Here is a 17,250-nt window from a genome sequence, read left to right on the forward strand (position 1 = left end):
TTTGTGTTAAAAGATTTATTAAATTTATACAAATATTATATTTAGAATCGAGTTATTAGTACTTGAAATTGTCATTCTAAAATCCAGAACCTATAAAGTTGAAATCCTAATTTCGCCTCGATTAGTTAGAATTTTTTTTTAGAAATAGTTAGATTTACAACTGGTAATTAAAAAATAGCCACAATTTCAAAAGTAATTGGAATTCAGCCATTTTTTCATCTAAAGATAAACTCTAAATAAAAACTCCCTTAAAAATCCGGAAATATTCCAGCATAACATGCTGGAGTTCGAATTTTTTACATATGAGATTCCAGCATAATATGCTTGAATTTCATAATGTGCTGGAGTTCCAATATAATATGTTGGAAGTGTAACCGCAGAATCTTCATAATCCAGCATATTATGTCGAAACTTTTCGTGTGCTAGTTTATACGGAGGAGCTCCATAATCCAACATATTATGCTCGAACTTTCCGTGTTTCAGCAAAACATATGTTATTTTTCAATAATTTTACAAACACTGACTATTTTTTGATTACCAAAACTGACTAGCCCATGCTATTCTCGCACTAGTATTTAATAAAAGAGCCACGTCTGAATTTGTTAATTTTAATAAGTTGATAATTCCTACACGTTCTAGTGTTCAACGAATCAACGCTTTCAAATCTCAACATCAATATTAACTAAGCACCAGCTCTGCCAAAAAATCCCTTTCTGTGACATTATTATCTTTCTTTATTTTCAAGTTTGACACATAATACATTAAAGGAAAAAAAAATGGAATATACAAATAATCAAATATATATGTTATCACGCGTTTCTTGATTTGCGTTTGAATGTTCCTTTAACATGGGGTTCATTGAACTTTGAGAATGATCAAAGAAAATGGGTTTTCTTGGAAGTTTGTTAGGTATTTTTGGCTTTGGGATTGGAATTTCAATAGGTCTGGTTATTGGTTATTTCTTGTTCATATACTTTGAGCCCAGAGATGTTAAGGTAAATGCACCTGCTTTTATTTCAATGGAATGATAAAGTTGTTTACTGTATTCCTTTGATTATCTTATATAGGACAGTAATCATTTGATGGGATTTCAGCTATAATTACTTATGTTAATTATCCATTTCCTATGTTGGTTCTTGTTTCCATGTTTCACTAGAAATTGTTAGCATAATTCAGTTACAATAGATGAACCTTATGTTGAGCTCAAATGGTTCAAAGATACTCTTAATATTGTGTGATATTGTCAGCCAAGCCTGCATCGTTTTCCCAAAATGCCTCGTACCATTAAGATTATCCAAGACCTTATAAGTAGAATCTTTTCCTTTTCAATTTTCCATGTGAGACTTTGTTCACATACACCCAACTATCTCCCCCGAACTAAGTTCACATGATCCATTATCATTTATGAGCTAATTTGTAGATTAACTGTGTGCTGCCCACATGATTCCAGTATTTATGGTCACTGAAGCCCAATGAGAGTTTATGTATGCGTCTTTGAAGCTACGGGTAAAGGTAGTAAACCATCCCATAGACGGGCAAACACACTAAGCCAGACCCTACGCCATCACTGTGCCATCTCCATACCCGTCCCGCCAAACCATTGGTATGGGACTTTGTTCACACACACCCAACGCCTTCGACAAACAATTCGCTATGTCTTACACACGCCAAAGTTGTTGGTGCAAAATCATTCATCCTTCTGCATAGGCAGAGGCAAATTAATTCAGGGTTTAGAGTCAGTATTCAGAACGAGTGTTATCTTATTACTACATATGTTTTCTTTTTTATTTCGTTTCATATGTATACATAAGTTCGAACCCACACTAAATCCGCTTCAGTCATTCATTATCATGTAAAGATGAAGATAGACATGTTGATATGTTACATATGTTAGTATAAAATTGAAGAGATACATTTTGAACCAATTTCTGCTCCCTTAAAAGGTTTAACAAATTCAAACCAACTTATTGGAAAGTGAACTGAACTTCTTGAACACAAATCTCCAGGATTTACCAGAGAGTACACCATTCGATGAAATTGAGCCAAGCTCATTAGTTGATCTTCTACCTGAACTCCCATTATGGGTGATGAATCCGGACTACGAGCGGGTAAGCACTTGCCTTCTTTTGAAATTAACATCTTTATCCTATTATCCCAAGTGAAGGGAACCTTGGCGTAACCAGTAAAGTTGCTGTCATGTGATCAGGAGGTCACGAGTTCGAGCCGTGAAAACAGCCTCTTGTAGATATACAGATTAAGACTGCGTACAAAAGACCCTTGTGGTCCGGCCCATCCCCGGACCTTGCGCATAGCGGGAGCTTAGTGCACCGGGCTGCCATTTATCCCATTATCCCAAGTCAAATCTTATCTAGGTTATGATCTTATTCCTATTGTTGTGTAGGTTGACTGGTTTAATGAGTTTATAGCGAACATGTGGCCCTATCTTGACAAGGTAATCAAAATTCGCCGCTTGTTATTTCCAACATATCATTCATATCATGTTTGGGATTCTTATTCTTGTTTATGCCATGGAAATGGTCAGAAATATAGCAGCATGCCTGAATAGTGCAGTCTGATTTTATTTCCTCTACAGGCAATTTGTGGAATTATTAAAAGCACATCAAAACCTATTTTTGCAGAGTATATTGGACAGTATCAAATAAAATCTATTGAGTTTGAGCAACTTACTCTTGGAACAATTCCTCCTCGATTCCATGGTGAGCACAAACTTTATCAAGCACATGAAATGTTGCGATAAACGGCCATCTATAAGATTAGAAGTTACCCATGTTTCATTTGATCTCGATCAATTTGGCAGGTATTAAAGTATATGATTCCAATGAAAAGGAGCTAGTACTTGAGTTTGCGGTCAGATGGGCTGGAAATCCAAATATAGTTGTGGCATTGAAGTTATTATCTCTACAAATCTCGGTACAGGTAAGACTTAGTTTCCCTTTCTGTTCTTCTTATGAAGGATAGATTGACATAATCTTCAAATGAAAGTGCTATGCAATTTGCTTTTTTGTGTTAGTTATCTGATTTACATCATTTCTTTTGATTGCTTTAGTAGAGCTTAGAAGGGAGCCTTGGCGTAACTGGTTGCTGCCATGTGACCAGAAGTTCACGGGTTCGAGCCGTGGAAACAACTCTTGCAGAAATGCAGGGTAAGACGGTGTACAATAGACCCTTGTGGTCCGGCCCTTCCCGGACCCCGTGCATGGCGGGAGCTTAATGCACCGGGCTGCCCTTTTGCTTTAGTAGAGCTTAATGTTTATGGATGATACTCAGATATATATGTTGTATAAAGATTGTGACAGATTGTTGTTTTCAGTAATGTTTTTCAGGAACAACAAAATAGAAACGGAGAGAATGAATTTTTATTGAACTTTATTAGGTGATATTAATAATGTAACTCTCAATGAGAAATTTTACTGAGGTTCGCTATATTTATCTTCAGTTGATAGATTTTCAAATGGCTGCTACAGCAAGGGCAACACTAAAACCTTTGGTCCCAACCTTCCCATGCTTTTCGAGCATAATAGTATCACTGACGAAGAAGGTACGTAAGCATGCAAAATATCTGTGCCTTTCAAAGACTTTAACACTGCTGATGATCTAGAAATAGACTCGGCATAATCTGTCTAACTAAATACTATCGATCATATATGTAGCCAGAGGTAGACTTTGGGCTAAAAGTAATTGGAGGAGATTTAATGACAATCCCTGGTTTACACCATTTTGTTCAGGTAAGCTTCCTCTTTTTACCTAGTGTGCTTCTTAAGTACTAAACTCCATAGGCTAAGCTCGCATTGGATATATAGATAAAAGGTCATATCATAATTTAAGTCAAATGTTCTTTCACTTGTTGCATTTTGGGGTAAAGTGAACTTTCACCAATTTGATCTGCAAATTCAAGGATGGAATCACAAGATTATTTCTTTTACCTATGAAGAAAACTATGTGTGGTATGCAGAATTGTGCTCATTATAATATCACAAGGAATATGCAGAATAAATCTTCAACTTGGCGCCGACACAAAAGCAATCTATGTTTCGAGTTGATTACGTTTACCCCAACAGCCTAAACCAATACAGTTCCTAAAGAAATTAAATAAGCTGGAAGATATTTGTTCACAAAGAGATGTAAAATGTACTTTATGTCTCTAATAAGCAGGCAGGAATACTCAGTACCGCACGCACATTATAGAAAGGCCTTGAGTGCTTTCCTAGCTGCAGACTAATAGTTGTAGAAAATGCACCTTGAAATCTTACTCATTGGTTTGGCTATGACTTAAACAGTAGATAGAACTACTGAAGTAGGAAACTTACAAAATGTAGTAGCATAACATGATTCATCTGCGTAAGAGATATTGCTCTCAAATGAGTCTGTTAAACCTATATTTCCGTTCTGAAAATTTAAATATCCTGATACCATTGTATCTGAGTTTGGCTATTGTGGTTACATACACTCAAAAGTACATAGATTTGAATAAAGTTTTCGCTCTCCCTCCCGTTCCATGTGTTTCTAGATTCAAACTCACTATATAGTAGAGAGGAGTATTTTATACATTACCCTCCTCAGCTAGTTCTAATGGAAGTATTCGTTGGCTGACAGGAAACTATAAGCAAGCAAGTTGCCAGGCTTTACCTCTGGCCACAAACACTTGATATACCAATTCTTGACAGTTCAATGTAAGTTTTAAACAAACAATAATTTACTTGAAATCTCGACAATGGACTAATTCCTGACAGTCACTTGCACTTGTTGTGTCGTGATACTTGAGCGTTACCGTTGTAGTTTCAGCGAATATAAGGGTAGCCAAACACAATTTCTTAAGCTTTGGTTTTCTCAAAATGAAATCATCTTCCTTCTTCTCTTCCTCTTTATTTCTTTTGTCCATGTGTTTTGAACAAAGACTAGAAACTTTTCATGTATTTTACCATTCCTTTTGTACTATAAAATTTAAAATTTCTACTGTTAAAATATGCAACATAAATGCAAGTGCATCCAAAGGGATTTATAAAGGTTTTAGTCTACTCTAATCATTACAAAATTTTGATGGTGTTTAGATTCTTTTAAATGGTATTAGAATCTATTTTGGGTAATACTGATTTCAACAATTGATTTCTCACTATTCCAGCCAAATTTTCTATTGTCTCTACCTATTCTAAAGCTCTAGATTTCATGTATGAACTCTCCCTATCGAGCCATAGACGTTTCTCTCATAGTCCTCATCGAGTCACTAGCACTATTATCGACACACTCTTTAGTCTCCTGAACTTACTTTCTTTACTTCACATACACTTTTCAACTTGTTGAACCTACTCTTATTCCGGTCCACTCTTCGTCTTTTACGCAAGTTGAACCACATAGATTATGCCCGTCAAAAAGCAAATAAGCTTCTAGATTTGAAGTAAATATGATGTCTCCAATATCAGATATCTAAATGCATCCAAAGTGGTTTAACCTTGAGTTATCGGGTTGGATGCTCAAATTCTTTTCATATTTACTAACATTAGCTTTTGTGATTTTAATAGAGGAGCTGTGAAGAAGCCAGTTGGAATTCTACATGTGAAGGTTCTGAGAGCACAGAAACTTCTGAACACGGATTTTTTGAGTAAGTCAGATCCTTATGTTAAACTCAGCTTAGGTGGGGACAGGCTTCCAGCCAAGAAGACTACTGTAAAAATGAACACTCTGAATCCAGTATGGAATGAGGATTTCAAATTGACCGTAAAAGATCCCGAGTCTCAAGTTCTGCAGCTGCATCTATATGACTGGGAAAAGGTCAGAATCTTGATATCTCATGGTATTGTGGCATCATCTCAAAGTTTAATGCTATTTATTTTATTTTTCTGTAAAAAATTTCTGATGGCTAGAATTCTGGTTTCTGATTTTCTGTGAGAAGGAATTTTATTATGTACACCATCCATCTCAAATTTCCAGACCGTCTTTTACTTGCTTGGAGTTTAAGGGTAAAATGTTTGAATATATGGAAATTGGTAGAGAAGCCTTACGATTTTGAAAACAAGAAAAGTTAGTTAAAAAGATGTAATATCAAATTTTGTGTACTACGAAGAAGTATAAGTTAACATCAGTTTGAATTGTTAGAGGGAGTAAAATTTGATATTTATGGAAAGAGGTTAAGTTTTATGTTCAGAGTATTTCGGTGTCTCTTTTCATCGTCTTGAACCGAGGGTCTATCGGAAACAATCTTCTACCCCGGGTAGGGGTAAGGTTTGCGTACACACTACCCTCCCCAGACCCCACTTGTGAGATTATACTGGGTGGTGGTTGTTGTTGTTGTAGAGTATTTCGGTGGTCGTCTCCAAGTCTGCAGATGAATGTCTCATGATCCACAGCAAATGCAAAAGACTAAGAATTTTCACTTTGTTTCACAGATTGGGGCACATGACAAGTTGGGAATGCAAGTCGTGCCACTGAAATTGCTCAATCCATATGAGAAGAAAGAACTAACACTCGATTTGGTCCACAGCACAAACCCAAATGACCCTCAGAACAAGAAGGCGCGAGGCCAGATTATGTTGGAGATGTCCTTCATTCCTTTCCAAGAAGATAGTAAAAAGTTCAGCGGACCTCTTAATATTCATGAACGGAAGGAGAGTATTTCAAGCCTTTCAGATGATAACTATTCCTTGCGGGGAGCAGGTTTGCTGTTGGTTACAGTTATTGGTGCTGAAGATGTAGAAGGGAAACACCATACAAATCCTTATGCAGTGGTAGTTCTTAGAGGAGAAAAAAAGAAAACAAAGGTGACTTTTACACTCTCATATATTGTTAACCACATAGGCGGATTCATTAAACTTGATGTTTCAACGTTTAAGGTTCTAATAGCAGAACCTATTGCACTTTTTGAATTATAAAATCAGAACTAATAAAGGGCAGTCCGTTGCACTAAGGTCCCGCTATGCGCAGGGTCCGGTGAAGGACTGGACCATAGGGGTCTATTGCACGCAGTCTTACCCTGCATTTCTGCTAGAGGCTGTTTTCACGGCTCGAACCCGTGACCTCCTGATCACATGACAACAACTTTACCAGTTACGCCAAGGCTCCCCTACAAATTCAGAACTAATATTTGTTGAAATTTTAGTTATTTTTCACATATAAATCTATGTTCCACACAAAAAATAGTAGGTTCAGAACCCATGCTCGATTCACCTCTAGTTAACCATCTTATTGCTATTGTTGTCTTACCTTTAAACAACAACAATAACAACATATCCAGTGTAATCCACCAGTGGGGACCGGGGAGGATACCGTGTACGCAGACCTTACCCCTACCTTGAGAAGGTAGAGAGGTTGTTTCCGATAGACCCTCGACTCGAGGACAAATGAAGAAAAAAAACAGTAGCAACAAGTATGTTGCCTTACCTTTGTTTACCAAATATTTGTAGGCAAGGAACAAAACCTGGAATCCAAAATGGGAAGAAGAATTCCAGTTTGTGTTGGAAGAAGCTCCATTGAAGGACCTAATCCATATTGAAGTCAAGAGCAAGAAAAGAAGATTTGGTTTTCGGTCTAAGGTAAAAGAACCATCATCACAAAACTCCTTAACTTTTCATTACTACACTCTTTGAATACAAAAACTGATTTTTGTTGCATGTAATTTCTGTAGGAGTTACTTGGGTATGTAGATATCCAACTGATGGATGTGATATACAACGGACGTATCAACGAGAAGTACCATCTCATCAATTCCAAAGATGGAATTCTACATGTTGACATCAGATGGAAGGTGATCTAGCAACTGCAACGCGATGCCTCTGCACTGTAAATTATCCGTTTAGATATTAAGTTCATCGATCCTATCTCTGAACAATTTGCAAGAGTTCTCATAGCAGTTGTTGTATGTCTTGCCTTTAATTATATAGTATAAAGCCTTAATCATCAAAATCATAGCACAATGTCCGTTCTTTTTTAAAGCCATGAAAGAAATGCATACAAACATCTGCGCGCGCACGCATGTTCGTTCGTGCCTTTTGTCTTATTCTATCAGGGGTAAGTATACTTATCTGTGTATTATATTATATCAATCAATCAACTACACCTCAAGTTCAATGAGTTAATCTGCTCTTGTTAGGTTTATTTAATTCTAATACTAAATAGTTTGTTCTTTTAAGATAGAACGGAGATTCTTTATGACTTTATCCCTACACTGGCATATAAGGTTCTAACCAAAATAAAGAAATTTTGACAAGCTGTCAAAAACTAATGCCATTTTCACTTGATTTGTTTCATACTTTTTTTCGAAATTTTACAATTCTTATGTCCAAATGTCCGCTTAGTATCAATTAGTTAACATCGTATATATGGATTCTTTACTTTCTTTGTGCTATGTTCTTAACTAAATCCATATTGATTCTATTGTGTCTGCATATATTTTATACTTGTGATCTAGGACCTTTTTGTCTTCTCCGGTAGTGGCGGAGCATAATATAGTGAGGGGTGGTCAGTTGAACACCCTTTGTCAAAAACTTATATAGATCAAAAAATATCTTTTGTACATACATATTAAATTTTGAATACCGCGATATTTTTGGCTTCGCCACTACCTGTCAGTGTAAGAACCTTAGATGTATATATCATATCGATCAGTAACAACAACATACTCAGTGTGATCTCAGAAGTGGGTTCTGGGGAGGGCGGGGTGTATGCGGACCTTACCCCTATATTGTGTGAGGTAGAGAGAGTATTTCCGATAGATCCTCGGCTCGCAATTTGGCTTATGAAATTAGTGTGAAATTAGTATGTAGCTGAAATCAGAAGGAGGCGTACGTGTGACTGTGTATATGTGGAGCAGCATTAACCATAGGTTATGTTTGCCTTGGCATTATAGGAGACACCAACCATAAGTTATGTTTGCCTTGGCATTATAGGAGACACTAAAATGTAGTATATCCTGTATTTGAATCAAATAGGAAGTGGTCCCTTTAGGGATATCCGATAAATGAAAAATCAAGAAAACTTTGGTGGTCCAATTGATGCACAAACTGTTGTTTGTTAGGTTGTGTAAAGGCAAATGGGTGTAGGAGATGACAGATTACAGCAGCAGTGGTTTTGCAAGTTGCTTTTGCTATCCCTATCAATTAATGTGAAAAACTATAAGATGTATAATCAACAACTAGAACTGTTTTCTTATCAAAATATATCTACAACTAACAACTTGAGCCGTTTTATTAAAAAAATTAAATAAAAGAGGCAAGTGTATTATAACAAATTTAATACAAACAACTCTAAAGGGAGGTGTCTTAGGCCTCATTTTTTAGACTTAAATATTATCTGAAGTTTTATCATTAAGTTCTTAATTATAAGTGCTTTATTTTTTTAGCTTTAATTTTAATTATTCAAATCTAAACATTAATTGCATCTTTTTTACAATCACTTAATGTGTCTAAATATATCTAAATGATTAAGGCTATAACAAAATTTTAATATCATTAAGATGCTACATATTAAAAGATTTCTGCAAAGATGACTGTTTCACAACTATTCCGTCCGCTTTCACTGCAAATTGTCGTCGCCACTGCCCCGATTACTAACTACCACCGTCGCTAATCACCACAGTAAACCGTCACCATCACTAGACACCATTTATAATCACCACCGCCAACCACCATTGTCACAACAATCACTAATCAGGACCATTATGTTTAAGTGAGTTTAACCAAAAATATATCTTTCGATCAAAATCTAAGTTTAGAAGAAAACGAGTTTCTGATAACCAAGTTTTGCTTCACTTTCTCAATGATATCAAAGGAAAATAACAAGAACAACTAAGAAAATAATTGATTGCCAAGTCAAGTTAGAGAATTTCGAGAAAACCGAAAAGTAAAGTATATATTTCAATATTGCATCATATGTCCTTACAAATAGAATTCTATGCCCTTATATAGGAATACACAATAGTAACGGTTTTCTCCCATAATTTGGGCTAATTATGGGCATTAATAATATTGATTGCCCATTATTTTGGATTCTCATAACCGATGCATTTATTGCTATAAATGCCTTACATCTGTTACGATTCCCCTTCCTTATTTCTTTCCGGTCCATGTATCTTTCCCTATTTCTACTATTTATTTATTCTCTGCCAGCCGTTAGGCCCGGTGCCATCTCGTGGGTATTTCTCCTCGTGCCTTCTCTTTTCCTATCAAATAAGATTGCCACGTGTCGCTATATTATTGTTCCACGCGTTATGCCATGTCAGCGGTCTAATATTCCACGTGTAGTTCTTTTTTACCACAAATACAGATAGTCCCCCCACTTTCTTGAATATTCTCTACTGAATATTCGAGGAAGTGGAAAGGTTTTTATGGCGGGAATTCTCTGCCGCCGATTTTTCGAATATAATCATATCCTTTTCTGAACCGATGTGACGTTCATCACTTTCATTTAATGATCATGCCACGTGGCTTTTATCAACTGGTCCTTCAGTTCTTCAGCGTCTTTTAGGGTTTTCCTGCAACCGCATCAGTCACGAAGTGACGGTTCCATTATGACGCTTTATAATGACCTTAATAATCGTGTCTTCTTATAAATACTTCACCCATTTTTTCCGATTTTCTAAAACCTTTCCTTCTTCGTCTTCTTGTCTTACTTTTTTCTACATCTTTTCCTTGCGTTTCTTTGATTAATCATGTCTTCCCCTGATCCTTACAAAGTTATCATTGTTGATGAGTTTGCTTCTTCCAATGTACCTATTAGAAGTAGAAGAGGTAGTAGATTGCGTAGCCTCGGTTCTATTTCTAACCGTGGTTCCTCATCTCAAAATAGTGCTGCCAATACATCTTCTTCCAGACCCAGAGCTTCTGCAACCCCAAGATCTTCTTCTAAAGATAAATATACAACTGAGGCTCTACGTGAACCCAATGTTGATGAAATTATTCCTTAAGAACTATCCTTTGTGACTGATAATGAATCCATGAAGAGTCAGGTTTCTTCCATAGCTGCTTCCCTTGATCGTGTTGATCGTTACCCAACTTTGATTACTGCTGGTCTTCTCGCTCTAGTTCGAAGAGAATGTAATTGGAAACATGATTTCCCAATTTTAGTTCCTGGCACCAACCAAAGAATAACTTCATACCAAACTGGCTATTCCTTCGTTTATACATATCCTTTTACCCTAGGCTTTAAACCTCCTATTGACCCGGTAATCATTGAGTTCTATCGTTACTTCAATGTGTGTTTAGGATAAATTGGTCCCATTGTTTGGAGAGATGTTGCATGCCTCCGTTATTTGTCAAACTTGGCTTCTATGCCCTTTACTTTTCGTCATCTACTCCATTTTTACTCCCCTAAACTATTTCGTGAAGGAGTTTTTTCCCTTGTGGCCAAAAGCAAGAGAGTATTAGTTATCCCTGAGGATGATAGAGATCGAGGCTGGTATGCTCTCTTCGTTGCTGCTCCCACTAGTGCTTTGGCGGGTGAAGAAAATATGCCTTTTCCAGAAAAGTAAAATTTTGCACGTAAGTATTTGCATCTTACCTTATTCCTTTCTCAAAATTGATTCTCAGGTATTTTCATCCCTACTTTTTCAACAACTATGGAAGTTTTTGAGCAAATTCCCAACTTTCGTGCTTGGGTAGGAAAAAGTTGCTATATGTTGCCCCTATGGAGAGAAGATCTTGGAAGTATCTCTCTTAGAGATTTGGGTGGAAAGTTAAAACACACGGTACTCTTTCCCGCTTAGTCTTCTTCTTTTTCCCTTTTGCTAACTTAAGAGTTTTTCACCGTGACTCTTTTCTTTTGTTAGGATTTCCCATTCATGGTGTTAGTCCCGCTTCTGTTTCATCTGCAAAACTTACGATGAGTCTTGCTCAAGAAAGGATTCTGAGCTCTTCTTTAAAGAGAAAAGTAGACGGAGCCCGTAGCTCTGAAGGTGAAGAGGAACAAGAAGAGGGTTCCTTAGTGCGCAAGCCTCGGGCTAGGAGGCGCGTTATTTCAGATGATGAAGCCACCCCTCCTCCAAGTTCAGTTCTTTTGAATGAGTCTGAAAGTGCTACTTTAGTGAGTTCTGATGAAGAGATAGATGCTCCCCCTCGTGACTCCACTGATCAACTATTTTCCCGTGGTTTTGATAGTGAAGATTTTGGTCCCGTTTCTGAAAAAGTATCCCTTGCTTCTTTTCCAGCGTCAGTCCCCATTCGTTCTCAATCTAACGTTCATGTTGTTGTTGCTACTGCTCCCCCCGTGGTTGCTTTCACTTCCTTAACTGTCCCTGTTACTACTACTTCTCATGTTAAAGTTGGTACTTCTGGTAGCAATAAGGTGATGAAAAAGTTTACCATAGAAATCCCTGAAGGTGGTAATCTGTTGAAAAAATCTAGTCAAGCCGACATATGGTTGAAACCTCTACTTGGCCCAGTTGAGAAGTCAAAGTTGGAAAGCAACAGTTCCTTGACATGGATGAATGACATTGTTCATTCATCTTTGAAGGTTCAAGTCTTAACTTTTTTCCTTTCTTTCCCTCGTGGTTATTTACTTTTGTTTGACAAACGCTTCTTTTTTTCTTTTGTTGATCAACTTGATAAGCATGGAGCTTATGAAGGGAATTGTTCATACTGAGCAGCTAGTCAATGATTTTTGTATTGAAGCGGATAACTGGAAGGAACAATACGAGGGTCTTCAATTAGAGAAAGAAGTTTTAGCTGAAGAGAAGTGTGCTTTGGAACATCAAGCAAGGATGATGGCGGCGGAATTGGCAGTTGAAAAAGCTTCTTAAAGTCAAGTTGGCAAAGACAAAGACATCCTCGAGTCTTCATTTGCAGAGCAACTTTCTAAAGCTACCAAGGAGATAAGGGGTTTGAAAGAACTCCTTAATCAGAAGGAGACTTATGCCGGGGAGCTAGTTCAAACACTCACTCAGGTTCAAGAGGAGCTTCGTGCCTCCTCTGATAAGATCCAGTTCTTGGAGAGTTCCTTCGCCCCTTTGAAGGCTTTTTATGATTCTTCTTTGATTGATAAAGAAGAGTTGAAGGCTGAAATTGACCAGTGGGAGAGATTACGAAGCCCTTGAAGATAAATTGACACTTGATGTAAGTTGGGCTTTTCTGAATACCCGCCTCGAGACTTTGATGGAGGCTAGCCATGAAGGCTTTGACTTGAATGCTGAGATCGCTAAGGCTAAGGAAACAATTGAAAAAACTCAACAAAGTCAGAGCTTTTCCTCACCTGAGGTCGGCGTTCATGAAGGTGATGAGCTTACTCCTGGTGAAGTTGGTGTTCAAGCTTCTTCTGCTTAAGTAGAATCTCCTCCCGCTGCTGATGATGCCATATTGGATTCTGCCTTTCTCGCTGCTGATAATGCCACATTGGATTCTGCCCCTTAGTGTTCTTTCAGAACTTAGTTTGTTTTTTAACTTTTGATGGGAAGTTTTTGTTTACTTTTTTGGAATGGATGATTAGTTTTTACCCCTGGTTCGTTTTGGGGTTTGTTGGTCAAAAAATATTTTGGTTTTAAATAAGTATATACTTAGCTTTAGCCAAGTTTAATATATGATCTTTCGTTTAATTTGAGTTTTTGTTTAAACTCTTTGACTTGCATTTAAAAATACTTTAATATTTCGTAATTTTGGCATAGACACGAATTTTATAAAAGAGGGCCCTTTTATAATCGACACTAATGAAGAAGACGTCTCAACTTCATATTGGTGTAAGTATATGAGAGAAGTAGGAAAATACATATTTTGAAGAAATTTCATAAATAATTTGAGGAAGTTTCATGTTTTGAACTTTAAAATTACATAACACTTTACAAATATTCAATTAACTTTTTGTGCGACATCTACAACTCTTTCATAACTGTTTTTCTTATAACAGATTTCAAAACATTCTAGGGTATATCTTGCAACCCATGACTAATCATTGCTCTTAACCTAAGTACTCGCAGGATCTTGTAATTTGTGTCCGCGAGTTTATACTTTATCAAAACTTATTACAAAGGTTTTTAAATCGGGCTTGTTTTTTGGCTCTTGATTGGCTCTTGACTTTTAATTTTTGGATTGATCGAGGCTTGAATTCTGACTTTTAGTATTCTTTGCCTTCATATCTGTAGTCCCCCAAGTGTTAGAGCTTTGAAGTATGAAATCTCAAGCACTTGATTATTTCTTCCATTTGGTCCATTTCCTAAAAAGGAAAATACATACGGGACTCGGAGGTATATTTTTAGATGATGACTGCTTAACCCTTTTTATTTCCATCAGAAAGGTTGTAACCCATACCAGGAATAATTTTGTATCCCGCGTGTCTTTCAGGTCTAATATCATCATTTGGTGTGGGCTAGCTTTGTGCCTATCATCTAAAATGGTTAGTATAATTTAAAAAAAAAAAAACTAAACCATATACGAATGATACTTGATCGGGGGATCTTCCTTTGCTTAGAAGTAATACTTCTTTAAATGAACAACATTCCAATTTGATGGGAATACTTTGCCTTCCATTTTTTCTAACTCATACGCACCCTTTCCGGCAATGCCTCGAATCATGTAGGGTCCTTCCCAATTTGGACTCAACTTTCCTGCATTGGCCATTTTTGTCGATTGAAAAACCTTTTTGAGGACGAAGCCCCCAATCTTGAAGTATCTAAGATGAGCTTTCCGATTGTAGTATCGCCCAATAATTTGTTTCTGCGCTGCCATCCTTATTAGAGTCACTTCTCTCATTTCTGCAAGCAAATCTAGATTTATTCGCATCTCTTCCTCATTTGATTCTTCAGTTGCTTGGGTATATCTTGTACTCGATTCACCTATTTCAACTGGGATTAAAGCTTCAGCACCATACATAAGTGAGAATGGAGTCTCCCCCGCACCTGTTTTTGCTGTCATTCGATAAGCCCATAAGACTTCTAGAAACACTTCTGACCACTTACCTTTTGACTCCTCTAATCTTTTCTTTAAGCTATTAATAATAATTTGTTTGTCGATTCGGCTTGTCCATTAGCCACATGATGGTAAGGTGTTGAATTTATCCTTTTAATCTGCCAACTCTGAAAGAATTCTGTGATTTTACCTATGAATTGCGGGCCATTATCATATACGATTTCTTTTGGAACTCCGAACCGGCATATGATATTTTGCCAAATAAAGTCTCTGACTTCTTTTTCTCGCACTTGTTTGAAGGCACATGCTTCTACCCATTTGGTAAAATAATCTGTTAATACTAATAAAAATCGTACCTTTCCTTTGGCTTGTGGTAGTGTACCCACGATATCCATCCCCCATTTCATAAAAGGCCATGGTGAAATAACCGAATGTAATAGCTCCCCTGGGCGATGCATGTTGTTGCCATATCATTGGCATTTGTCACATTTGGCCACAAAACTTTTCGCATCTTCTTCAATTTTTGGCCAATAATATCCTTCTCTAATTAAAGTTCTTACCAAAGATCTTCCTCCTGCATGATTTCCATAGTGTCCCTCATGTACCTCTCTCATCACATATTCTGTTTAAGAAGGCCCGAGACATCTTGCTAGAGGCCCTCCGAACATCTTTCGATACAAGTTGCCACGAACCAAAAAATAACGAGCAGCTTTTTATCGAAGTGATTGAGACTTTATCTTTTCTTTAGGTAAAATCCTATGCTGCAGGAAATTAATGAATCCGTTCCTCCAATCCCAAGTTAAATTATTGAAATTTACCTCTTGTTTATCTTGATCAAGTGCCGAATGAAACAAATGTATTACGGTAGAATTTTCTTCGTTCGTTACTTCTGCAACATATGCGAGATTAGCCAACGCGTCTGCTTCCGCATTTTCCTCCCTGAGTATTTGCACAATTTTTCACGATTGGAATTGTCTGATTAATTCTCGTGCCTTTTCCAAATATTGCTGCATCCGCGCCTCTCTAGCTATATAAGTCCCCTGCACTTGATTAACTACAAGTTGCGAGTCACTTTTGATTATGATCTTCTTTATTCCGAGCTCTTGTGCTAATTCCAGACCTGCAATTACAGGTTCGTATTCTGCTTCATTGTTAGTAATGGGATGACACTTTATTGCTTGCATTATGGTTTCTCCTGAAGGTGGGTTTAGAAAAATGCCTAAACCCGCTCCTTTAACATTCGAGGAGTCATCAGTAAATAGGATCCAAGTACCCGGATTAGATCCGGAGAATACCTGTAGTTCCTTTTCTGCTCCAAGAACTATCCCTGGGCTGAAGTCTGCCACAAAATCCGCTAAAAGCTGTGATTTTATCGCAGTTCTAGGTTGGTACATGATATCATATTCACTGAGTTCTATAGCCCATTTGTCTAACCTACCTGATAGTTCTTGCTTATGCATTATATTCCTTAAGGGATAAGCGATCATTACAGAGATAGGGTGACATTGAAAATAAGGCCTCAACTTTCTAGATGCCATAATTAGTGCTAAAACAAGTTTTTCTAAGTGAGGATATCGAGTTTCAATATCCAATAAAGATTTACTAATATAATAGATTGGAGATTGTTTACCTTTGTCTTCACATACTAATACTGTACATACCGCCATTTCTGATACAACGAGATAGATAAGTAGCCTTTCTCCATCCTTTGGTTTAGCCAGTAACGGTGGATTTGACAAGTATGTTTTTAGATTTTTGAGCGCTTGTTGACATTCATCAGTCCACTCGAATTGTTTTTGCTTTTTCAACACTGAAAAGAACTTAAAACTTTTCTCCAAAGACTTAGAAATATACCTTCCCAAAGCTGCTATGCTACCTGTCAGCCTCTGTACTTCCTTTTTGCTCGTAAATATGTCTGGTATTTCTTCAATGGCTTTGATCTGTGCAGGGTTTGCTTCAATACCTCGGTTAGAAACAAGGAAACCTAAAAACTTACCTGAAACTACACCAAAGTCACATTTTTCGGGATTTAACTTCATATTGAACTTGCGGAGAATCTGAAAAGTATCTGACAAATGTTGGATATGATCCCCCGCCTGTGCTGACTTGACCAGCATGTCATCGATGTAGACTTCCATAAATTTTCCCAGGTGTTCTTGGAACATTTTTGTTACCAATCTTTGGTATGTGGCTCCATCATTCTTTAATCCGAAAGGCATAATTTTATAACAGTAAGTCACCCTGTCTATGATAAAGGAAGTTTTTTCATCGTCTAAAAGATCCATCTTTATCTGGTTATATCCTGAATAAGCATCTAAAAAACTCAACAACTCATGTCCTGCAGTAGAATCAATTAGTTGATCTATATGCGGTAAAGGAAACGAGTCTTTAGGACAAGCTTTATTTAAATCAG

At 37.1% G+C, this 17,250-nt stretch overlaps 2 protein-coding genes across 2 annotated transcripts; one reads left to right on the plus strand and one right to left on the minus strand.

Annotated features, from left to right (window-relative positions):
- The first annotated feature begins 761 nt into the window (after positions 1-761).
- LOC107815237 (synaptotagmin-3) lies at positions 762-8,011 on the plus strand. Its single transcript, XM_016640792.2, has 12 exons — positions 762-995; positions 2,007-2,108; positions 2,402-2,452; positions 2,594-2,717; positions 2,819-2,937; positions 3,458-3,559; positions 3,672-3,746; positions 4,615-4,691; positions 5,538-5,787; positions 6,402-6,773; positions 7,416-7,544; positions 7,637-8,011. The coding sequence occupies exons 1-12, from the start codon at positions 885-887 to the stop codon at positions 7,763-7,765; spliced, it is 1,641 nt and encodes a 546-aa protein (XP_016496278.1). The 5' UTR covers positions 762-884; the 3' UTR covers positions 7,766-8,011.
- Positions 8,012-14,396: 6,385 nt separating this feature from the next.
- On the minus strand, positions 14,397-14,843 carry LOC142166202 (uncharacterized). Its single transcript, XM_075224706.1, has one exon. The coding sequence runs from the start codon at positions 14,841-14,843 to the stop codon at positions 14,397-14,399; it is 447 nt and encodes a 148-aa protein (XP_075080807.1).
- Between the last annotated feature and the right edge of the window lie 2,407 nt (positions 14,844-17,250).

The sequence above is a fragment of the Nicotiana tabacum genome, chromosome 2, assembly GCF_000715075.1.
Source record: "Nicotiana tabacum cultivar K326 chromosome 2, ASM71507v2, whole genome shotgun sequence".
Lineage (NCBI taxonomy): Eukaryota > Viridiplantae > Streptophyta > Magnoliopsida > Solanales > Solanaceae > Nicotiana > Nicotiana tabacum.

What these genes read in the sequence shown, in the direction of transcription:
- LOC107815237 (XM_016640792.2), top strand. Translation starts at nt 885, where the DNA reads ATGGGTTTTCTTGGAAGTTTGTTAGGTATTTTTGGCTTTGGGATTGGA. An exon ending in TGAATCCGGACTACGAGCGG is followed by an intron (nt 2,109 to 2,401) that starts GTAAGCACTTGC and finishes ATTGTTGTGTAG; the next exon opens with GTTGACTGGTTTAATGAGTT. An exon ending in CTCTACAAATCTCGGTACAG is followed by an intron (nt 2,938 to 3,457) that starts GTAAGACTTAGT and finishes ATTTATCTTCAG; the next exon opens with TTGATAGATTTTCAAATGGC.
- LOC142166202 (XM_075224706.1), bottom strand. Translation starts at nt 14,843, where the DNA reads ATGACAGCAAAAACAGGTGCGGGGGAGACTCCATTCTCACTTATGTAT.